General features: G+C 38.6%; 1 protein-coding gene across 4 annotated transcripts in view; it reads left to right on the top strand.

The window, feature by feature from the left end:
• The window catches only part of FOCAD (focadhesin), a gene marked incomplete at both ends in the record, with an annotated part of 280,748 nt that overhangs the window by 153,795 nt on the left and 101,600 nt on the right, over window positions 1-25,353 (top strand). For all 4 annotated transcript variants that reach the window (XM_080709563.1, XM_080709560.1, XM_080709562.1 and 1 more), the window contains 5 exons: window positions 7,026-7,160; window positions 10,396-10,446; window positions 12,012-12,095; window positions 20,653-20,779; window positions 23,514-23,699. In XM_080709563.1, coding sequence (XP_080565689.1) covers window positions 7,026-7,160; window positions 10,396-10,446; window positions 12,012-12,095; window positions 20,653-20,779; window positions 23,514-23,699 — 583 coding nt within the window. The remainder of the gene's footprint in view (window positions 1-7,025; window positions 7,161-10,395; window positions 10,447-12,011; window positions 12,096-20,652; window positions 20,780-23,513; window positions 23,700-25,353) is intronic.

Here is a 25,353-nt window from a genome sequence, read left to right as displayed (position 1 = left end):
GATCCCAAATTGAATTTAGTTATTGTGTTTTTTAACTCTCAACCAATTAAGGGAATCAAAAGAGTACAGGAGAAGGTCCCCATAATCCCTTTCAAAGGCATACTCCCTGAGACTGAAGACTTCCTGGTTAAACCCACTTCTTAAATCCACCCTTCCCCACTGCATAGCCACAATCTGGGGACTACATCTGTATTTAACTCATGGGCTTTGGGGAACATTTTAAGATCCAAAGCATAGTGATGATTTTAAGCTTCTTTTTTATACTTTAACTCTTACCTTACCAGGCTCTATTTAGGGTAGCTTACTCTCAGTTGGGCTGATTTCCATGACGTTACTTTTTAATGCTAGAGATTCTAATTGGTTCTTATTAAAAATTTCTTTCTAATCATGTCATATTCTTTTACTGGGAATTAAATGCCTTATGTCTCTAATTCTTTTAAATATTCTTGCATTTCTACTTATTTTATTGCCTGAAGATTTGGGGGCATCAGATTCTGTTGTTTATTATTTTTTTGCTGATTTTCATTGATGTTAAGCTGTAGTATTATGTGTTTTGATTTTTTTATCATGAAAATTTTTTTTATGGTACTGGGATTGGAACCCAGGGGCATTGTAACTCCGAGCTACACCCCCAACCCTCTTTATTAGTCTTTTTAATTTTTTTTTGAGACAGAGTCTCACTGAGTTGCAAAGGACCTCACTAAGTAGCTGAGGCTGTCTACGAATCCTGATCCTCTGGTCTCCTCCTAAATGCTGGGATTACAAGCATGTGCCATCATTTCCTGGCTCTCAAAACCATTTTTTATGTCAACTCTCTGGCTTAGAGGTTTCTAATCCCACCCTTATACTGAGGGTACACATAACATCCGGCATGCTAATTTTTCATGAGTCTCAAGTTCCAACTTCCTATCTTCCATAGGCTAAAGGCCATATCATATTTCTGTGTAGACATTTAAATATAAACTATCGGGTTAAAGAAACTGACAACTTCTTTACAATATCTGTAGACTCAATGCAATGATAACAATCCCTCCCTTCCTCCATCTTTCTCCCTCCATCTTTTCCTTCCTTCCTTTCCCTTAATTGCATTCTGCCTTTGAGCTACACCTCCAGCCCTTTTTATTTAAAAACAGCATCTCAATAAGTTACTGAAGCTGGCCTCATACCTGCAATCATCCTTTGTTAGCTTCTCAAATGCTAGGATTACAGGCATGTGCCACTATGCCTAACCTTTTTCTCCTCCTCCTCCTCCTCCTCCTCCTCCTCCTCCTCCTCCTCCCCCTCCTCCTCCTCCTCCTCCTCCTCCTCCTCCTCCTCCTCCTCCTCTTCCTCCTCCTCCTCCTCTTCTTCTTCTTCTTCTTCTTCTTCTTCTTCTTCTTCTTCTTCTTCTTTTTAAGTTGATAAATTTAATAACTTTATGAAGGTGATCAGCAGATATGATTTATCTTTTTTATTAATTTATTTTTTAAATTGGTGCATTGTAGTCATATATCAATCACATTGGAGTACAAGACTTGAGAGGATATACAAGCACACATCATCCAATTAGCCCTCATCCAGCCCCCATCCCATTCCCTCCCCCTCCCTCCATCCCACGCTTCTTTGGTGATTTACTTTGATACATTTGTTTATGTACCTCCTACGTTTTAAAGAGGCTCCGTCCTCCAGTATTACATACCCTCTGATTGGTCACATTAGTTGCTTCACTATAGGGCCCTTTCTATAGCTCAAACTCTTCCTGTTGCCCTTTTCCTCCTAGTTATTGCTGATTAAGAGAAGCGTCTGATTTATATTTTCTGCGATATTTCTCTGTGCATGCTGCGTTGCAAGTACCGATCCCACTCTTGATGGTCCCAGTAGTGGCCTGGCTACTCAGTGGACTGATCCAGACCTCGCTGGCTCAAGCAGCGGCCTTGCCTCATGGGAGGCCCCAGTTCTGGCCTCGCTGGCCCCTGTACCTGTCTAACCCCTAAGCTGGCTTTGGTCCCAGCCTTGGAGGCCGCAGGATTGAACTTGCCTCATGCCAGGCTCCGATGCTGGCCATTGGCCCCTGCACTGGCCTAACCCCTTGGCAGGATTCCAATCCCGGCCTCGGAGGCCCCAGCACCGGCCTATCCTCACGACAGGCTCCAATGCCGGCCTCGTTGGCCCAGCACCGGCCTAGCCCCTTGGCAGGTTCTGTTCCCGGCCTAGGAGGCCCCAGCACTGGCCATGTCTCACGGCAGGCTCTGATGCTGGCCATGTCTCACGGCAGGCTCCGATGCCGGCCTTGCTAGCTCCAGCACCGGTCTAGCCCTTCGGCAGGTTGTTATCCTGGCCTCGGAGGCCCCAGTACCGGCCTTGCCTCATGGCAGGCTCCGATGCCGGCCTCACTGGCCCCAGCACTGGCCTAACCACTCGGCAGGCTCTTATCCTGGCCTCGGAGGCCCCAGTACCGGCCTTGCCTCAAGGCAGGCTCCGATGCCGGCCTCACTGGCCCCAGCACCGGCCTTGCCTCACGGCAGGCTCCGATGCCGGCCTCGCTGGCCCCAGCACCTGCCTAACCCTTCGGCAGGCTCTTATCCTGGCCTCGGAGGCCCCAGTACCAGCGTTGCCTCAAGGCAGGCTCCGATCCCGGCCTAGGAGGCCCCAGTACCGGCCTTGCCTCATGGCAGGCTCCAATGCCAGCCTCGCTGGCCCCAGCACCGGCCTAACCCCTCGGCAGGCTCTTATCCCGGCCTCGGAGGCCCAGCACCGGCCTTGCCTCACAGCAGGCTCTAATGCCGGCCTCGCTGGCCCCAGCACCGGCCTAACCCCTCGGCAGGCTCTTATCCCGGCCTCAGAGGCCCAGCACCGGCCTTGCCTCACGGCAGGCTCCGATGCCAGCCACGCTGGCCCCAGCACCGGCCTAACCCCTCGGCAGGCTGTTATCCTGACCTCGGAGGCCCCAGTACCGGCCTTGCCTTACGACCCGGGCCCCATCTGGTGTGCCCCGCGCGCGACCCCTGCCCAGAACCCAGCGTCTTACTGGGCCTGGTTTCTCTAGGGGTCTGGCATGCTATGCGCAGTTCGGCCCGGGACCCAGAGACCCAGGCCCCGGCTGGTGTGCGCCGCGCGCGACCCCCGCCCAGAACCCAGCGTCTTACTGGGCCCGGTTTCTCCAGGGGTCTCTCTCTTTTTTTTTTTTTTTTTGCTTTTCAGTAGTTTAAAACTCAACTTTATATAGTAAAATTTTCTGTTTTTTCCCCCCATCATTTTGAGCATGGTACATCATACATCATATTGTTGCATTAAGAAGCCAAATTTTTTTTTTAAAGAAACCAGTCATTTGGTGTGATGATCAGTAGAGGCAAAACAAATCAGTAAAACTGGAATAATCTGATATAGTTTGAAAGATTATAAAGAACAAGAGAACCAGCTGTATAAGGGTCAAGGAGACTTATATAGCAGGAGGCAACAGGTTGAATCCAAGGAGGCCTAAGGGTCTGTAAAGTCTGGTCTGGGATAGCCCAAGGTGGGGGAGGTCGAGGGTCAGAAAAACCAGTTTTCTAAAGGCTTTCTTGCCCTCGTTTATGTGCAGGCAAGCTTGGGTTTACAGAATGTTTTGTAGGTATGCCTGGCTTATGTTTAAGGCTGCAGTTGTGAACTCTTTATTCTCTGTTTACTGATTACCATTTTAGGTTTTTAGGAAGTTTTCAGACTTTCTAAAAAGTCTTAAATTTTTTTTCCTAGTTCCTTGCAAATAGAGGATATATTCTTAGTTACCACTATGGAAAGTACTGTTTTACTTCTCTGCTTGGTGACCAGAGATCTTTTTATTTTTATTTTTTTACCCACTAAATATTTAAGAATATTTGTGGCAATGCACGGCATACCTCCTCATGGCATTTTTTTTTTTTTTTCAGTACTGGGGATGGGACCCAGGAGCATTCTACCTCCTAGCGACACCCCTAGCCCTATTTTTTAGTCTTTTTAGTTTTTGAACAGGGTCTCACTGAGTTGCAAAGGGCCTCGCTAAGTAGCTGAGGCTGTCCTCAAACCACGATCCTCTGGTCCCTGCCTCCTGAATGTTGAGATTACAAGTGCGCGCCACCACGCCATGCTCATGTCATCTTGATTTATAGAAATATTCAAATAACAAAGCTACTGTTGACCAACCTTACATCTGAGTTGTACTTCCTGAGGTCTCCCATCAATTCAATTACACATACCTCATTTATTCCATCTCTCATCTCCTAAAATATTTTTTTCTCTCTCATTTCCTTCCTTTTGCTCTGTTGCTGCTGTTCACCCAGGTCTCTGAGTTGTAAACATCTCACTTTTCAATTCATTCCCCAAATTCTTTTAATTCTTTTGTTCTCAACCTCGCATTTCCCATCCCTCAGTTTTGCAGTGCCTTGTACTTGATGAATACTGATGTCTTACATACTTAATTACCCTGCTAGGTAAGTGGGGAGCAAGTATGGTAAGAGATGGTCATTATCTTTTAAGAACTTAATATCTAGTTGAGGAGATAATTTCCATACACAAAAAGAATGAACAGTACCAGACAGTATATAATTAAATGGTAAATTGGGTGGCACAAAGATTTAAGTGTTAGAATTTGGAGGAGAGAAAGGAATAAAATGAGGTCTAGACTTTTAAGAGAAGACTTAATTGAGGAAGTGGGATTTAAACTAGGTCTTGAAACAGCAGAGGTTGGAATTAGATAGGCATCTAAGGTGAGGTTTAAGCAAGAGCAACTAGAAAATTTACTGAGCAAAACATTTTGGGAAAACTTTGGTGACTATTAGGAATAGTGAGAAATAAAAATGAGAGAGAGGTGGAAAGAGGTAACTGCTTCTTTGGCTGTAAGATTACTCCATGGATCTCTCAGGAGTAGCCTTTACATTTTCTGTATTCTTCCACTTGGAAATCTCTATAGGTGCCTTTACTTTTTGATTCTGGTCTATACTGTTTTTGTATTCTAGGTACTCTGCGATCTACCAGCCTGTGGGCATCAGTACTCATGGTTTTTGTGCTCACAACATGCTTTTAGTGTTTGACTGACTTGTTCCTTATCCGTGTAGTGTGTCTGCATGATTTCTTTCTATTCTTTCTTCAAGTTCTTTCTCAAGACTTATATCTTCTTGATACCCTCTCTGATGATTCCCACCTAGTGACCTATCTTTCTTCCCTGGATTTTTCTTTTCTGTTGAAAACAGTTCTGATCAAAGCATGTAATCATTTATGTTATTTTTAATATGCTTTTACTGGTGCATTATAGTCTCACATCACAATGTAAATCATGTTGACAATGACATGCAGTCCCCCTTGATTTCTAATGATACAGAATTGCATACATTTCTCTTCCTTTCCATTAAGTTGGTAGGTTTTGTTTGAAAGTCAAATTGTTTATATTTTATTATTCCTCTTAGTACTGTGTACTATTCTGGTGATTTGGTACTGAGTTGATAGATTTTAAGATTTTTTTCCAAACCCTGAGGATTTATGAAATCAGAATTATTTATTTATTTTTACAAATGCCTAAATATGCCTAAATCATGCATGGCCAATAATACTGTTCTTGGTAAAGGTTAGTTGAATTCAAATCACACAGTGGATTTCATATCAAAGACTATTTGTTTGTCTAATGTTTAATGGAAAGTATAAAATAAGAGCAAATCACTGAATCCAAGTTTTCTGTGTGATATACTTTCTGCTGTCTTTTCCTTTGAGCCTCTCCATAATCTATATTCTTTAAGTAAATATTATTTTCTTTGATATCTTTTCACTTACTGCCTCATATAGTTTTTCTAAATAATTGTTTGGAAAGAGAGAGAAATTGTATATATTAATTGCAGCTTAAAAGAAGACATTGGAGTATTTTAGAAAGATTAATACTAGTTAAACTCTAATTGATCCATGTTGGCACTCTTCCTGTCTGAGTTTTAAAATTTTAATAAAATTTTTATCAGTGAAAAATATCTATTGTAGCTGAATTTGAACTTAAAGATATTTGGAATGTCCATAAAACTAGATATTAAAGTGACTAAGAGCCGGGTGTATGGCACATGCTTGTAATCCCAGTATTTGGGAGCCAGAGACAGGAGGATCACAGTTCATGGACAGCCTCAGCTGTCCATGAACTAAGTGAGGCTCTTTGCAACTCAGTGAGACCCTGTTTCAAAATAAAGAATAAGAAAAAATAGGGCTGGGGGTAGCTCAGAGGTAGAATGCCCCTGGGTTCCATCCCCAGTCCCCACCCCCCCAAAAAAGACTAAGAATACTAGTTTAAAGAAATTAGATCAAGTTTATGGAAAGTATAAAATTTTTTTGTGGGGCTTTAGATTTATTTTAACATTTAACATCCTCTTAAAAATCTGAAGTGACTTCTGAAAGTGTTTAATTTTTATTTTAAATAATATAACTATTCTCTTACCTCTTTTAAAAGCTTGTAAGGTGATTTGAACTGAGAATACTTGATAAAATATATACACGCAAAAATTTCACCCATTTTTCTGAGTGGTGATGTAGTTTCAGCAAAGTTTACAAACCACAAGAATTATGCATACCTGACTTTAGAAATACATTAGCATTATTTTACCTATTTTTGTTTCAAGGGATAATTATTCAACTATACATACATTATATATATATATATATATATATATATATATAATGGAGTTATTTTATGTGGATACAAGGGTGTGTGTGTGTGTGTGTGAGTGAGAGAGACAGAGAGAGAGAGAATGAGAGAGAGAGAGAGAGAGAGAGAGAGAGAGAGAGAGAGAGAGAAGAGAAGGGAAAGAAAAGGGGAGGTAGGAAAAGAAAGCAAGTGTTACTTACATGGATAACCCAAATAAAATAGTAAAACAGCAGTTGTGTGAGGCAGGCTAGATATTCAACAGATTACATAGATTTAAAATTTTTTGTGAGGGCTAATGCCTTATTAAATCATCTACGCATGTTCTTGTTTCCTTAAAATAAAATATGGTGCTCTTGGTTAATGGCTGTATGTAAGTTTGAATTTTGTTAGGTCTTAACTTTTTAAATTTGCTTTGCAGGTTGTTTGCATTCGCTCCACTTGGAATGCTCTCTCTCCACGGCTGAGTTGTGACACAAGACCTCTCATTTTGAAGACTCTGAGTGAGCTGTTTTCTCTGGTTCCTTCCTTAACAGTCAACACAGCTGAATATGAGGTATGCATTTGGAGCTCAGTAAGTGACCTGTTTTTACATTGGGAAGATATGTGACATAATAACTATTTGGGGGATAAGTATTCATAACCTTTTGTATGAAAATCCTTTTCTGTTCTAAGAACATGTTGTTACCTTTGTGAACTTTAGGAGTAGGAGAATAAGCTAGCTACCTCTTGCTTAATTCTGTGACTTTACAATGTACATACATAAAGGACATTGAGTTTTTATTAGAGTAATGCCAAGATTTAAAAAAGTCAGCAGGTTAAATATAATGTTTATAAAATAATAGAGCTCTTAGGGTTAACAGTTTAAAGTCATTTTGTTAACGTTCTAAGTTTTAAAAACCAAGCTCTTAAGACTTTTAAAAAAGGCAAGATAGTCCCCCAGTTTTATGAATTAGTCAGAGTTAGTCATCGTAATGAGGCAAAACACTTGGTGGAAGGTTCTTTGCTATAACATTTATGCGTTGTTGCTTACCATTTTCTCTATTATCTCTTCTTGGAGTGACATGAGTCAGAGGAGGATGAGTCATGCATTTGTCCACACTCCTGTGAGGCATGGTCACTCCTGGGCTCCACTTTTGTTTGCCCACCCCCACCCCCCAGGAGTAGCAGCTGATTTTCACCAAGAGTTTTGGTGAACTTTTAGTTAGATTTAGTATTTCACAGACTTCGATAAACTACCACACCATATGATTGTAGTAATAGTCATTTAACATGTTTTAGAGTATGTGATTAGAAAGAAATAGATGAATACTTCTAATCATTCTAAAGGCCACACGATGAATCAAATCAACATTGTCCTTTTTTGGTTTAATATCCAGCACAGTGCCTGGCAGACACTAAGTATTTGGAAAGTAGTTGTTGAATGAATGACTAGACCAACAAAGGGCATTTTGAGTTTATTTTCACATGTGGGCTTTTGTTTTAGGGTACTGAATAAGGAATCAGTTTGTGACTCCTAGAGTATATTGTTCCCGAACAGCCTTTTTTATGGCTATAGTTCATGGGCATTTAGGTTAGGTTGTCATTGAACCTGCAGGGCTACTGCTAAGGGGCTAAGACTAAAAACCAAGAAAAGAGCATGTTGCATGTATTTATTTTTCATCCTCAAGGGCTGAAATCATTTATTTTTTCATCCTCAAGGGCTGAAATCAAATCTCTGCTTTGCTTATACTTTGAGTAATTCAGTTTTCTCATAGGTTATTTTATGAAGTGGTTTGCATGTTAGTTTCTTGTTTGCTTATCCATTGCTAGGAATTGTCTGTGGGATCAGATTATTTTATTTTCAGATTCTATATCTTTTGATTTATCTTCTGCTTCTGTAATACTAAAGTTCCTCTGTTCAGATAGAATGCTTTGGGACCATTTATTTTTCCTCCCTCCCAGTCAAGGGCTTCCCTCCAGTAACAGGGAGGCAAATGAGAAGACCTGCTGGAGGAGAGACTCTCCCTCCTTCCTCTTCCTCCCTTCCCTCCTTTTGTCCTCATTGTTTTCCCACCATCTTTCTTTCCTTCCATTCTTCTTTCCACCTTTCCCTCTCTACTTGTGTGTATTTAGATAATTTTTTTAACTGGTCAGAATTTGTTTGGTCGTTTCTATTGCTAGTCACCTCAGAGCCTTTTATGTTCACTTAAAATGATGCCCAACCAACCTCTTTATATCAGTTCCATAGGCCTTCTTTCTACAACCTGGCCTTTATTGTTCTGCATTGTGCATACCAGAAAAATGAAACTACTTTCCGTTCCCTACCCACCTCCAAACTTTTCTGTTTGTTTTCTTTTACTTATGTCATTTCCTCTGTCTAGACTTCCTTTTTCTCTCATCTTTAACTTTATGACCTGATTTTAGGAGATAAAGAATTGTTTTACCTCATCCCATCCTTTGAGAATCTGTGATAAAAAATCCATTGCTCTCAAAGTTCCTTATCTATACCATAAGAACTTGTTCTGTTTTATACTACTGGGATATATTACATATATTATTTTCCTCATCAAACTGTGAACTTGTTGAAAATAGAGTCTATGATTCAACTACAGTGTACTTTATGAATTGCTTTGCAGAGTGCTTGGTACATTTATTTCTGTACTCAGAGTACATGTATTCAAACTGTATGTGGCCTTAAGAGTTGCTAATAAATGATAATAATAATATATACTATTTTTGAATTCCTATTAAATCTCCAGAACTCTAGTAGGTCAGACAAGAAGGTATTATTAGTATAGCTAAAGAAACTACTGAGGTTTTGAGAGGCAAATCCACTTCTTAAAACTGTATTTATTGAGTATCTCTACATGCAAGGCTGGTCACTTAAACAACATCATGCTACTTAGTGAAAGCAGGTCTCTGAACCCAGGACCTTTTACCTCCATAGTCTCTATTTTCCTCTTATACCATGTTGTTAGTCTCAGTTTTCTAGAAGCTCAGAGGCTGACAAAGGAGAAAGACATGAGCCATATTAACTATAATAACATTTGAAGGATTCAGTTAATCCAAGGACAGAAAGTGTGGTGGAGGAAAGAGAAGCTTGGTTAGGAGGAATCTAAGGAAACTTATTTCATTGGTGCCTTTAGACTAGGATCTTGAAGAATGAATATAACGCTGCCTCCCATTGAAGTCTGGGCATTAGAATAAGCAAAGACAAGGAGGTAGAGAACCACCATGTATGATTCAAAGGGCAAGAAGTTAGATCTGGCTGAAATTAGGAAGACATAGAGTATTAGAAGATAAATGGCTTTTGTGCTGAATCAATTATTTATTATACATTTGTCACCTTTAAGGAAACAATCTGGAATCTCGTCTAAGTCTTTGAAATTGAAAAAGACTCAGTCGCGGCCCTAAGGGATGTACAACCTGGTAGGCTATTAATCACACCAGATGCTCACGTGTGCCATGTGTCACGTGGCTTTGGAGAAGGGTAAACTCCCTTCCGTAAGAGTGACATGGAAGAATGACATTTATATTAGGATTTGAGGCTTCAGTATGAAATGGTTAGGTTTCCTAGATTTAATAATCTTAACATATAGATGTATTTAAATCATCAGTGTGTTAAATGATGGTCCTATTTGAGTGTTTTTATTTTATGAATAATAGGTAAATTCAGTTTGAGTCAATTAATGGTGATATAATTTAAGTGATTTAGTTTCTATTATATGATACTTTAGATTATTTTTTCTTCTTTATCTTTGTCTTAGAATAATTTTTTTGTGTGTTTCCTTTTTTTTTCTTTTTTCTAGAATTTCAAAGTCCAAGTACTCAGTTTCCTCTGGACTCACACTCAAAACAAGGTACTTTCACAGGGGATGTCAGTGAATGAGAACAAAGCTGGGGAATTAATTACAAAATAATATTTGTAGAATAAAAAAATGTAATATTTGAGAGACCAAGACAGGAGAATCACAGGTTTGAGGCCAGCCTCAGCAACTCAGCAAGATTCTAAGCAACTTTGTAAGAATATGTTTCAAGCCGGGCGTGGTGGCGCACGCTTGTAATCCCCGCACTTGGGAGGCAGAGACAGGAGGATCGCGTAGGTTCGAAGCCAGCCGTGCACGCTGGCTTAGGAGACCCTGTTTCCAAATAAAAATGTAAAAATAGGTATGGGAGTATAGCCCGGAGGTAGAAGGGCTTCCAGGAACCCCAGTACCACCAAAAAAAAAAAAAGAATATGTTTCAATATAAAAAATAATAAAAAAGGACTAGGGTGTAGATCAGAGGTAGAATGCTCCTGGGTTCAATCCCAGTACCCCCCAAATAAGTAATTTTTTAAAAAAATGATGGCTTTTTGGTTAAAAGAAAGTATGTCTATTAGGAAGTTTTGATTTAAAAATATTCTCAGTTTATACCTAGTAATACATATTCATCATATTCACTTAATAATTTTTGAATATGACAGATGAAGAGGGACTGTTGACATTATCTCATATTTCTATGTAGTTCTTCTCATTGACATCATCCCATATTTTTATATAGTTCTTCTCATTTCCTGCTTTGTCCCTCCTCCACCAATATGTATTTCCAATTAAGTATTCCAAAGAGTTCAGTCTAGGTGTTATTTGTGGGTTATTTTTAATCAAGGATTATAAAGAAGATGATGTTTGTGATGTACCTTACTCATGGGTGAATAAGCTTGAATTCCAAAGGGCTGACTTTCCCATTAATAGATGGAGAAATAGAATCTAAACACATGCTTGTCAGGCTCTAAACCATCTTACTCCTTTCACTAAAACACACTCCTTCACAGGGACCTGAGAAATTAGGAGTTAATTTATGTTCAAATAAGGATAAAAATTTGGTGTTTTCTATCCTTTTTCCCAATGTTAATTTCTCTCCCTCTTTTTTTTCTTCTTTTTTGTGGTACTGGGGATTGAATATAGGGGCATTGTACCTCTGAGCTAAACCCCAGCCCTATTCTTTATTCTTTATTCTGAAACAGAGTCTCACTAAGTTCCAGAGGGCCTCACTAAGTAGCCGAGGCTGGCCGCGAACCTGTGATCTTCCTGTCTCAGCCTCCGTAAGTGCTGGAATTACAAGTGTATGCCACCATGCCCACACTCTGTTTTTATTTAGAACAGTTTCTAGGAAAATGTTTGACTTTGATATTTTTTTTCAATTGATCTTCTTTCTTCAGGCCTTTTCACTCTTCTTTCCACAATTGTTTTTTGAAAAGAAGATAAATCTTTGATTCTTCTCCTTAAGTTGCTAGTAAATGCCTTTTTGATCTAAGCAAGACTTGAGTACCATTTACAAAGCACTGACTATAGAACCTTAGAGTTGGAGAGGGAAGATTTTCTTCTCTGAATCTGATGTTCAGTACATGTTTTTTACTTGTTTGCTTTTCTTTTACCCTGTCTAGGACCCAGTTGTAGCAAATGCTGCATATAAATCTCTGTCCCACTTCAGTGCGGGAGAACACACCATTCTTCATCTGCCTGAGAAGGTATGCATGTTTGCTTTCATATCCAAAAGATTGCAGAGGTCCTAGGCTCTACCGATAACGAATTTAAATCTCTTGGAAGTAGATGGAAGATAGCTGTGGTACAGATGATCAAGATCTGTGCCTTGGTGTGAACCGCTTTGCTGCCAAAGTCAGGATGCCATCTTGGACTTCAAATCCAAGCATAGCCAGTGTAGGATAAGATTTTCTACCACTTGCACGACCAGAGATATTTCTTTATAATAAATTAAAAATGCCATGTGGAAAAATCTAGTATTTTAGTATACTGTGATGTGATATATATGTTAACCACAGAGAACTGGATAGAGAAGGTTTTCACTGTCTTTAAAGGATTATCACAGGATATGATATTACCTTAGTTTTTCAAATAATCTTAATAACTTAAGCTAAACATACAGCCTTTTCCAGTATCTGCCTAGTATAACTATCTCTAAATTATTAGATCATGTTAAGGAGGCCAATGCCTGATTTCACAATTAGTTCCAGAACTAGCTCATATGCATACAGATGTTTATTGAATGCTGTAAGAGTATAAGGCAGACGTTGTGTTGCATGAAGTTATGTGTAGCATTACCCATAAACTGTCCTGGAAGTCAAATGGCAAGAGAGTTTGGTGTGAATTTGTTGGTATCTTCAGGCATTAAAATAGGTTTGGCTTTTTCTTCTGGGTTGAGTTTATTCAGAGATTAAATGTCAACAGGAACCTGGAAATTTTCTATTTACTGAATTGAATTGGAGCCACCATATAAAGTAACCTAAAGATAGGATTTGTTTTTATGAGAGTCAAAGTGAGGCAGGATTTCTTATACCATTAAGGGCTCAAAGATGGATTGGCTAGATGTGGTGGCACACACATAATATCCTAGTACTTGGGAGGCTGAGATCAGAGAATTGCAATTTTGAGATCAGCTTTAGCAACTTAGCAAGACTGTCAGCAAATTGGTGAGACTCTGTTTAAAAAAAAAAAATAGGGCTAGAGTGTAGCTTGGATGTAAAATATCTCTGGGTTCAACCTCCAGTACCAAAAAGAAATTGGGCAGCTTGGCACACAGTGATTACAAGTTTGGGAAGGTTTAAGTAAAGGTATTTATCATGCATACAATTTTAAAAAATGGGACTTCAGGCTGCACTGTGGTGAGTATAATACCCATAGCTGCTTTATAAAAGAAAAAGGAAAAGGAGAAATAGCAATGTGAGTTTGGTATGCAAACTCCTACTAGTAGATTGGCTATAGCATCTGGAGAGATACCTTTTATTACTATTTTTAATAAGCAATTGATCATTTAGATCACGGCATAAAATTTACCTTTATGTTTAGCAAATATTCCTGAAATATCCCAGCTGGAGCAATAGTTTTTATTAAATAATTCCCTTGTCCTCTTGACTGTTTATTCTCTACCTCTTTAAATATTGACATGTTTATATTTTTTATGACTTTGGGGTTATACTCAGTTTCTGATTATATTTGTTGGAATTTATGCCTGTTAAGTACTATACTAAGTCAAATAACAACAACTTCCTTAACCTAACTTCTGTACCCTTTGATCTCTGAATACCCATCAATAGTTATTCATATCTTCTAACATGAGCAGTGGTGATATACTTAGAATTTTGGGTTTGAGTTATGTGTTTGAGTTTTCACCATCAGAATGTAAAAAGCTAAAAAGGAAGTCTATAAAGCTTGTTTTTTGGTAACTGTAATGTCCAACATTTTTTTTTTGTCTTAATACTCTTCTAGGATATATCCTGCTCCCCAATGCAGCTATGGCTTACCATGGTGCATATTTTAATTAATTTATTTATTTTTATTGATGCATTGTAGTAATACATCTTAATGGAGTACAGGATGTTAGAGGCATACATGCACACAGCACTCATTTAGCCCTCCCCCAATTCCTACCCTATTCCCTCCCCCCTTCCTCCTTCTCATGTTTGGCTTAGCGATTGATTGACTTTGATATGTTTGTGAATGTACATCATGTATATTAGAGAATTTACCTCTTTCCCTTCCCATTTCCCTCAGTTAGCTCGACTTATCTGCATATTAGGGAGAACATCTGATTTTTTACTTTTTGTGACTGACTAATCTCACGTAGCATAATGTTCTCCATTTCCATCCATTTTTTTTGCAAATGGTGTAACTTTGTTTTTCTTTATGACTGAGTAAAATTTCACTGTGTATATATTCCATAGTTTTGTAAACCATTCATCTGTTGGACATCTTGGCTGGTTCCATAGTTTGGTAATTGTGAATTGTGGGGCTATGAATATAGATAAGCATGCCTTAGTTTGGTTTCCATTCTTTTGGGTAGATACCCAGTAGTGGTATTGCTGGGCCATGTGGTAGCTTCATTCCCATTTTTCTGAGGATCCTCCATACTATTTTCCAAAGTGGCATTAATTTGCAATCCCACCAACAATGTAGTAGTGTTCCTACTTCTCCCCATCTGCGCCAGCATTTGTTGTTGTTTGTGTTGTGAATGATTGTCATTCTAGTTGGAGTTAGGTGAAATCTCAGGGTTGTTTTGATTTACATCTCTCTGATTGCTAATGATGTTGAACATTTTTCATACATTTATTGGCCATTTGGATTTCTTTTTTTGTGAAGTGTCTATTTAATTCACATGCCCATTTTTTTTTTTTTTTGGACTGGGTTATTTGTTTGCTTCGTGGTGAGTTTCTTGAGTTATCTGCATATTCTAGATTTTAGTCTTCTATCAGAGAAGTAGTCCACAAAAATTTTTTTCCCAATCTGTTGGCTCTCTATTGAGTTCCTTAGCGCTACAGGTCTTCAGTTGTGATAAGGTGGTATAAGTGATTTGAAAGAATCTTTCCCAACCCTGACCCTTCTAGGTTCTTAAACAGAGGACCTGTATCACCCTAAGTCATCTTCCTAGACTGCACCATGCATTTTTCCTTTTATTGGTTATTATTTTCATATTGACTATTTGAATACTAAAGACTAAAAGTCCAGAAAGTGGTCAATGTGTTCATATCCCAAACAAGTCCCCAAGGGCTAAGGGTACAAACAAGCCTGTTTTCCGCCTCTGTCTTATAAGTGATGGCAGTGATATGAAACTGGGTACCTTTTCAATAAAAGTGTATTTTTTAATGTTTTCAAAGTTCCTGCCAAGCAGGGACTTCTGTAATGTAAAAACTCAGATTCATCTTTGTTGTTGGAGATTACTCATTCTGCACCAAGGGCGATTGGCTCACTCATAAGACTTAAGGTGACTGTACCTTTTCCAGGGAAATTGTATTCACATTCTTTCTTTGTACTTGTGGCAACTTATGAAATAAACCTTGAGCCCACTGTGAATTTCAAGTAAATTTTTAAAAAATTGAATAATGTGCCTTTAAAAACATGGCCACTTTTGTGAATTACAATTCAGTTACTTTGGTAAGTAAGTACTATTTTTCTTTAAGTATACTTAAAGATTTCTTGTCGATTGATGGAAGACAATATATACTGTAAATTGTTGACACTTAACAGACAGAACAAAAGGAGTAAGAGGAGTATCAAACATCAGAATGAAACAGGATATCTAAAGCAAGATGGAATATATCAGTGATAGTAGAGCTGAATGAGATCATGTGAGTTAAGGATTTGTGGTACTGGGGTTCCTGGAAGCCCTTATACCTCCGGGCTACACTCCCAGACCTATTTTTACATTTTTATTTGGAAACGGTCTCCTAAGCCAGCGCGTGGCTGGCTTCGAACCTGCGCGATCCTCCTGTCTCTGCCTCCCAAGCACGGGGATTACAAGCATGTGCCACCACGCCCAGCTTGAGTTAAGGATTTGAATACCAAGTTCACTAACTCATCTTTCTTATCACTGCTTTGTTATTAGCACATTCTTATAGGACTAGAGGTGATGGACATTTAACATTTGTATTGGTTGAATAATTAGTTATTAGATGTACACTAAGCGATAAACCCTTTATTATGAGTTAGTGTATCTGTGTTGTATGTTTGTTGTATGTATGTTGTATGTTAGTGTATCTGTGTTGTATGTTGTATCATTGTTAATCATTTGAGACATAAATCTAAAGGTGATTCAAAAATTGGAAGGTACTTTTTGATGACGTATAGATTTAATTCTTGTGGTACTGCAGATTAAACCCAGGAATATTCTACCTCTGAAATACACCTTAGCTTTATTTTTTGAAACAGAGTCTCACTAAGTTGTGGAGGGCCTCACTAAGTAGCTGAGACTGGCTGTGAATCTATGATCCTCCTGTGTCAGCCTCCCAAGTACTGGGATTACAAGTGTGTGCCACCATGCCCAGCAACCTATAAATTCTAATGTTGTAAAATAGACAAGAATGATTTTTCTATTTTTTCTTGTATTTCTTCTACTTCTAAAACTATTAATTAATTTTCTGGCATTATTTAGCCCCTACTTCATCCCCCACTCCAAACAAAACAAAACAAACTACATAAAAGCTTGGTGTAGTGGCACATGCCTATAATCCCATTACTTGGGAGACTGAGTCAGGAGAATCATAGGTTCACAGCAAGCCTCAGCAACTTATAGTGAGACCCTCCACAACTTAATGAGACCCTATTTTCAAATAAGTAATGTAGGTCTGGAGATATAGCTCAGAAGTAGGATGTCCCTGGGTTCAATCCCCAGTATCATTTAAAAAAAACAAAAAACAAAAAACCCAGCACTATATAGAACTGTGTTTTCTAGTAAAAGAATCACAAATGGTTAAACATTTAGGTAGAAGGTATTGATTCTTCTGACTCTATTTCATTAAAACATATTCAGCCGTTTAAAAATTAAACATTTTATTATAGAGATCTTAAGATAGATTGTTCTGTTGATTTCTGGAGTGAATTTTAGAAGTAATATAAAGAACTCATTATGCATCCAAGGTTGGTATGAACGTGGTGCAACCCATTTGGCTTTTATTTAAGTGAATGTCACTATATCCATCTGAAGCTGTTTCTCTTTTTAACTGAATTTATGCAAATACTTGACATGTTCCAAATTAAAACCCTCTGTTTATGCACAGACCCTGGGAGTTTCATAGGTTATACACCCAGAAAGGTGGTTGAAAGGTTATGTGGCTCAGGACCCATCGTGAGGCATTTCACAGGTTCATCTTCCCAGTATTCAACTTGAAGCAGGTTTTAAAAGTAATTTGTCAGCTCATATTTTTGGCTTTCAATTTAAGTTTTTTTTTCAACAAAGCTTAGCTATAATTGGAAGGAATTTGTTGTTGTCGTATGTGTGTTTTAAGTATACAGTCTCCCCCCTCCCCAGGGTGCTTTAGCAGCTAATGGAATATAATTGCCAAGTTTTATAACTTCAATAGATATCTTCCTTTTGACTTAACTGTATTCTTTCTAGACACTTGTACTGAGGTTTATCTTATTCAGTTGCTGGGAAGAACCTGGTGGTAGCCCAGGGAAGCTGGAGCAAATAATTCTTTAAGTTCTTAAAGTGAGCAGGGGAGGAGGGAAGTGTAATGGAACCAAGGTTGAACAGTAAGTGCTGATTGTTCAAGAAAATAAGCTCACATTTGATAAAACAAAATAGAAAGGGTGACCTTATAAGCATATAAAATTTATTATCTATACTTAAATTGCAACACATCTGTAATTTCTTTGTTAACATTTATGCATATTCAAGATGTAGACACACACTTGCTATTCAGTGCATAGCAGATAAATTGTTATAGGCACCTAGTAGCATGAATGTGAAATTAGACAATTTAAGCTTGATGGATGAGCTGGGTGTGGTGGTACACACTTGATATCTCTGTACCTGGGAGGCTGAGACGGGGGATTGCAGGTTCGAGGACAACCTCAGCAACATGGTGAGATTCTAAACAACCTAATGAGACCCTGTTTAAAAACAAAAAATAAATAAAAAGGACTGAGAATGAAGCTTGGAAATAGGACCCCCCTGGATTCAGTACCCAGTACCACACACACACACACACACACACACAAATAAGATTGACAGATGGATAAGTTAGTTTCCTTTATCCCCAACCTGGTAACTCTTTCTTCAGTAGTTTTTGGAAACATCGATGGCTTGGGTGTTATGACTCATTTGAAGCAATTAAGGTTGATTGAGCAGGACTGGAGAGGATAAAATACATGCTAATGATGACAATATCTCTCTCACACTAAATAATTCTGCAAGCATTTGGTCATTTGCATGATTTCCACGCCAGGCCCCTCTGGCGGAGGTGGCAGCAGAGGCTCTGGTGTGTCACTCTCCTCTCCTGACACCATCCTGCCTCCTCCTCCTCCCTCTCCCTGCCTCCTTTCTTTTTAAAGAGCTTTATTGACATACAAGTCACATGCCATATAAATTACCTGTTTAAAGTATACAGTTCAGTGCTTTTCGTGTATTCAAAGAATTGTGCAATGAATCACAGAGCAACCACACTTTAAGGACATTTTCCCCCTATTAGCAGGCAATTCCCATTACCTCTTTTCCTCCCCCAGCTGTAAGCAACCATTAATCTACTTCCCGTCTCCATAAACTCTGTTCTTGACCTCTCCTATAATGGAACCATACAGGATATAGTCTTGTGACCAGCTCCCTTCACTTGCATGGTGTTTCAGAGCTCTTTCATATGCAGTGTCTCTGTGCTCTATTCCTTTTTACGGCTGGATTATATTCCATTGTATGGTTATACCACATTTTGTATATATATATTCATTAGTTGGTGGACATCTGGATTAACTTCCATTTTGAAGCTGTTAAGAATAATGCAGTGAATATGTGTCTAAGTTTTATTTAATCATATATTTTAATTTCTCTTTGTTATATACCAAGGGGTAGACTGGCTTGGCCATATATAGTCGCTCTGTTTTACTGTTTTTCAAAGATACTATGATGTGTCAAAAAGTCAAAGTAAGGCAGAGGGACACAGAACCAACTATTTTTTCTAGGACTTTTTTTTGTTGTTGTTCCCTTTTTTGTGTGAGGAACTGAGGATGGAACCCAGGGGCATTTTACCTCCTAGCTACACCCCCAGCCCTATATTTTATTCTTTATTTTGAAGCAGGGTTTCACTAAATTGCAGAGGGCCTCCCTAAATAGTTGAGGCTGGTCACAAACCTACAATCCTCCTGTCTCAGCCTCTCAAGTACCGGGATCACAAGCGTGTGCCACCACACCCGGCTTTCCAGAACTTTTTTGATTGGTAGAATTGGTTATAATTTGTAAGACAACTCTTGTTCATACACATTAAAAAAATTCCAAGTTTGTGTGTAAATCAGAGACACCTCGGGAAATTCTGCTTGTCAAACAAAAGGTTTTCGAAGGTGCCGGGTATATCTGTCTGGCTTACAGTGTTATCAAGGGATGCTGTCATGCCTGCCCCGAACACACTCCGTTGTCCTCTAGGAATGTCTGGTCAAGTCTTCAGAGAATTTGGAGCTCAGCATTGGATCAGCATTAGAATGTATTTAGGTGGTCGCTTTGCTTTCACTCTTCCTTCACAAGAGAAAAGAACACTAGTTATGGTTGAAAGGCTTCATTGGAGTTGAGATTATTATACTTAAGAGAAGCATTTCCTCTCTGTTTTTCTTTATCCCTCTGTAAGAATCTTGACTCAGTGCAGTCCCTAAATGAAACTGTGCTTTGGGGACCTATGAAGAAGGCAGTCTGCAGGAATTGTTAATTATTTCTAAAAATAACTCCGGGAGACAGGCTAATGGTAATGACTGGGTTCTGGCACTTTACGGTTATAGCAACCACTTTTATATATTTTGATTTCCTCCCCTAATGCTTAATTATCTCCATGTGGGCATTATGATGGTATGTCATTGAAAGTATTAAAAATTTAATTAATTGCTTAACAGTTATATCTTGTAGAAACTACAATAGTGGTAATCTTTTTACATTTTTTATTTTTGGTTCACACAAACCTAACTAATCACAGAGCAACCACAAAATCTTCAAAATGCAAATTAGACACAATAAAGTATAGCTACCAATTACAGATTTTAGTGTTTTTATATTCTATACCAACAAACTGCCAAGTCAAAAAAAAAAAAAGAGAGAGAGAGCAAAGTCAAGTAAAGCATTTTGTTGTTCCCTGATCTCTACTATATTTCTATGGAAGGTTTTAAGCTTTTGTACAGAAGCATAGCTAGAATCACATAGTAAAAAATATATATTCAGACAAGGCAAATATTTAATTATAAGCCACAGAAGTTCAATATGTTGAGTATGCCAGTGTTTGCATTTTATTGTTGGATGATGTAGAATTTTATTCATTTTCTATAATAATCATTGCTTATGTTGGCTGATGGTAATTTTTGTACTGTTTTCCTATTAGTTCTTTAAATGGATCTCAGGAAATATCTAATAAGGTGACTAGAGTTTGCCATTTAATTAGTGAAGAACATGAATAGATTTTTAAAAATTACTTTAATGCCCTTTTGACATCATAGAGAATGATGGAATCTAACATTTTTAAATCTCGACAGACACAAAAAGGACAAAGAAAGGATTTCACATAACTTTTAGCATAATTTTCCCTATAATCTTATCACTTACTTCAGATAAGACCGGAACTTCCTGTTCCCAGTGAGTTGGATGAAGACGAAGATGAGGAGGATGTGGATCTGTCAGTCCCTGGCCCGTGCTATCTCAAGCTGCTGTCAGTCACTGATCCTCTGGTTCTACCAGGTGACTTCTATTTGGTCACAGGGAAGCTGTCTTTGTGTGTGTGTGTGTGTGTGTGTGTGTGTGTGTGTGGTACTGAGGATGGAACCCAGGGGCCTTCTCCATCCAGGCTATACCCCCAGCCCTATTTTGTTTTTTATTTTGAAACAGGGTCTTGCTAGGTTGATGAGGATTTCACTACTTACTGGGGCTGGCCTTGAACCTGTGACCCTCCTGCTTTAGCCTCCCAAGTAGTGCTATTACAGGCATGTACTACCAATCTGGGCCAAGTTGGCATTTTTCAAGTGACCTTACGATCTGATTGTGTTCTTTAATGTGTACCCAGCGTAGTTTAGTCCTAATTATTTTCTTTCCAGCTGAAATGCTAAAAGCACCCATCTATTCGTTGGGGACTGTTTAATATAATGTGGTATTCAAACACCAAAATCTGGAGAAATTGACCTAGAAAACTAAACAATTCTTAATTTCAAAAGCTAAATTGATTCAATTAGATAAATTTGCAGTGTGATTCTAAGTCATTGGTTTAATTAAACACTTTTGGTTTTATAAGCTAAGTGAAAAGACTATTAGATTATTGAGAGACTCACTGGGTAGTTTCATCATTATAAATTCTTTCTTTAAAGTACTCAAAATATTCTATATCAAAAATATATAATTTTCAAAACCCTAATTTTTAAAAAATTATTACAGGCATGCATGTGATAATCATTCTAGATGGATGTCACATTTAGAAATATTCATGTGCCTTTATTATCATATGTCTTACCCAAGAAATAGTAGGTGGTCTCATTTGAGAAATTTGTTTATTGCCTGTGTTTGGGAATTTATCTTTTTATATTTTGTTATCTGATTATTAATTAAAACACTTATTGAAAAATTCCCCAAATGATCTATTGTGGCTTTTTAGTATTAGTGAATTCTAATTCCACTTGAATACCTATGAATGTAAAGTTTTGATTTCTGAAGATAAATTTCAATGAAAATAAGAAATATCATCATGGCAATCATTACCCTCACCCGCATACAGGAGGGAGGGGAGGAATCAAGATCAACCAATGTGGTTGTTGGAGAAATTCAATAATTGGAGTCAGTCAAAGGCCAACTATAAGCTGTCAAACTATGGCCAAAGACAATGTTTTTGTTTGTTCTGTGCTTCTCTCTCTCTGATTACTAAGGAACTAAAAATGAACTAAAGAACCTGCTGGAAGGCGCCCAGGGCTACATCTCCTGGCCTCACTCAGCTTTCTGTCTCTGATCCCCTGCTGTTATTTCTCACTGGTTGAAGCCAACAGAAGCCAGAGGACAAGAGGGGCCGTTGCTTTACTTCTTAAAGGTTACTTTTGCAGGGCACAGAACAGGGCTGAGGAGGACAGAGGGAAGATCTGGAGGAGTCAGTGGGAAACATTCCACACAGGCATTCTCTGGGTTTTGAATAGAGAAGCTTGGTTGCATGTAGGAAGGGCAGAACCAGGCACTTAAGATTCTCCAGCAAACACTTGCTGTCTTTAATTCAATCAGGATCATTTAAAGGGGACTTTTAGATAGGCATATTTGGAATGAAATTATAGTCCACTTAGGTGGACTCTTGTTTTTTGCTTCACTAAGAGGTCCTTGCGGCAGTTCCTTTTTTTTTGTTTTCTGCTCCATGTGATTCTTTTGGCTTTAACATTTCTTTGTTTTTGTTTCTGTATTGGGCAACCTCTAGTGGTCCTTAGGAAAATGGCACTTAGAAACAAACCCATAATCCCATCAAATGTTTTTGTTTCCACATCCTGTTGTCCTCTCACCCTACATTTCTGATTATTTTGGAGTAAGGAAAATGTAGAACAACAAAGATCTTGGGCATAATTAGAAGGAGCACAATCAAAAAGTAAAGAGCACCTGTTTGGGTTTTTGGCAATCAACCTAATATTGCTACAAAATGATGGCTGGTTGTGAAAGGCCTTCCTGAAAACGCGGGCAGGTAAAGAAGCAGCCAATTGCATGAAAATCTGGGACTAGTGTGTTCCAAGTAGAAGAAATAAGTCCAGGAGCTCTGAGAAAAATATCAATTTTGTGTTTTTAAGGAATAGAAGGATGCCATTTGGAAGTGTGGCTTTAAGTTGGCGAGGAAAGAGGGTGATAGAGAAGAAGTCAGAGGGGAGAGGTATGAGCTCTCAGTCATGGTCAGAAGTTTTGAGGTTATTCTATGTACAGCAAAAAACATTAGGTCTTAGGGAAGAGCATGACAACATTCCGCCTTGAGGTTAGAGGGAGGATTGTAGGGTTCACAAGGTAAAAAAAAAAAAACTAGTTCTATAGTAGTATTTAGAGGAAGAGAGAAAATGATAACTAGGCAAGTGGCAGTAAAAATTTGGAGATAATAGAGTATATTTGGGATAGGATTTGAATGTGGAGACAAAAGGACTTGCTAATGGATTCCAAAAATGAGAAGAGCTGAGTGCCTCCTAGCCATGTGTAGTGGTGCATGCCTATAACCCAGCATTTGGGAGGCTGAGACAAGGATCGCAGGTTAGTGGCTAGCCTCAGTACTTCTAAGCTGGAGCTACTTGGTGGCATGTTCTGACCTGGGGACAAGCAAGAAAGGGATGGGGATTATGAGATTTTTTTTTTTTTTTAGCCATGTAAAGTTCAACCTGAAATACAGCTTAGATGTTTATATACAAGTTAATGATGAGTGTTTTTTGTCTAGCATACTGTATTTATTCTACTTTTGATCTCTTTTGTCTTCTTTCAGCTCTAGAAGAATTTTTCACATCACTTGTAAAGCAAGAAATGGTGAATATGCCCCGTGGGATCTATCATTCTGCATTAAAGGGAGGTATCCGCTCAGATCAAGGAAAGACTGTAGCAGGAGTCCCCAATTTTATATTGAAAATGTATGAAACGAACAAACAACCAGGATTGAAACCAGGTCTTGCAGGTAAGAATAGTGCACAGTACCAAGGTATTATGATTAAACCTCTACTTCCCAGTAAGAAGTAATAGATATGTCTGAATACTGCTGCTGCTGCTTACATCTAGACATAGCTGATAAATTACAAAAATAAGTAATCATATTTTAAATGGAATTAAGGAACTGAAGAAGCAAAGTTATAAATGAGCTAAAATTCCAGAGTGGGAAGAACAATTAGAATTCTTTTCCCACTTTGGAGGAAACTCACTGATTTTGGTGATGAACTAGGACTGGTGGTTGGGATAGGCAAAGGCCAGGCCTGGTGAAGGAAAGAGAAACCAGGGGCAATTTCAGTGGTTGCATGATTGACAAATTAGAGATTTCCTTACAGGACATTTTTTTTGAATTTTGAATTTTCATCAAAAGCTAAAGAGGTAGATGGGAAGCTCTGAAAGGCAAGGTGAAATCTCCTTTGGTTCTAGGTCTTGTGTTTAGGAAACAAAGACAGGCCAGGAGAGTGGGGCTGAAGACAAGGCAGGCAAGCAGCTGAAAACCCTAGACAGAGTGTGGGATGGCATTGAAGGTCCACCTTTGCTCTTGCCTGAATGCACTTACTAATAATGGCCGTAGATGTAGTCTGAGCATTCAGTGTCTGCCTTAGCAAAAGGCTGATAGAAGACTTGGAGAAACCAGCTGAGATCGTGGCATTTATCAGGTGACCAAGGAACTGGAAAAACCTCAATGAACTTGATTCTTCCATAAGGTATTTGTCAGATTTTAAAGATTATGTGATGGCCAAGTTGAGGAGCCAATCTGAAAACTTCAGAGGGAAAGACCTGAATCTTCCATAATATTTCCAGACTGAGGAGTCAAAGACCCATTAGACTATCAGCTGAAAATCTTGGAGCCAGGAGTAGGGATGGGTGACAATGACATGCCCTAGGAACAGGAGTGAATCAGAGATAGACTGAGAGTTATCAAAACTGTAATCAAACCTAACCAAAGTCAACTCCTGGTTGGTCTAGTTCTTCACCCAGTCTGCCTAACAGAGGAGAGAAGAAAACTACTCTCCGATAAGTTAACCATATTGTTTGCAGCTTCTGAAGTTCTTTTATATACTTTCCAGTTCACAATGAAAAAAGTATTAGACATATAAAAAAGGAAGAAACTATAAATAGGAAATTTCATGGAGATAAAGAAGTCACTCCATTATGAAAATATAATTCTAATTGGTATACATGAAATAATATGCCTTTAAAATGTACTTAAAAATGAGCAGAAGTAGCTGGGCATGGTGGCGCGTGGTTGTAACCCCCGCGCATGGGAGGCAGCGACAGGAGGATTGCGTAGGTTTGAAGCCAGCCACGCTGGCTTAAGAGACCCAGTTTCCCCGTAAAAAAGTATAAAAATAGGTCTGGGAGTGTAGCCGGGTAGAAGGGACCTTCTACCTTCTCCAGGAACCCCAGTACCAGCAAAAAAAAAAAAAAAAAAAAAAGCAGAAGTAAAAGAGGAAATATACAAAACTATGATAATAGTGAGACCCTAGATCTTTAAGAGGAAAAAATATTAGAAAGTATAATCAATAAGTACCTAATATAATTTGAATTCAACTCTCCAACTACTTACAGAAAAAATGTTGTTTCCTGCCAGGAAGCACATTTAGTAAATTGTAATGTAGCAA

The sequence above is a fragment of the Muscardinus avellanarius genome (assembly GCF_963383645.1).
Source record: "Muscardinus avellanarius genome assembly, chromosome: 13".
Classification (NCBI taxonomy): domain Eukaryota; kingdom Metazoa; phylum Chordata; class Mammalia; order Rodentia; family Gliridae; genus Muscardinus; species Muscardinus avellanarius.
This window is presented reverse-complemented; position numbering and strand designations above follow the sequence as displayed.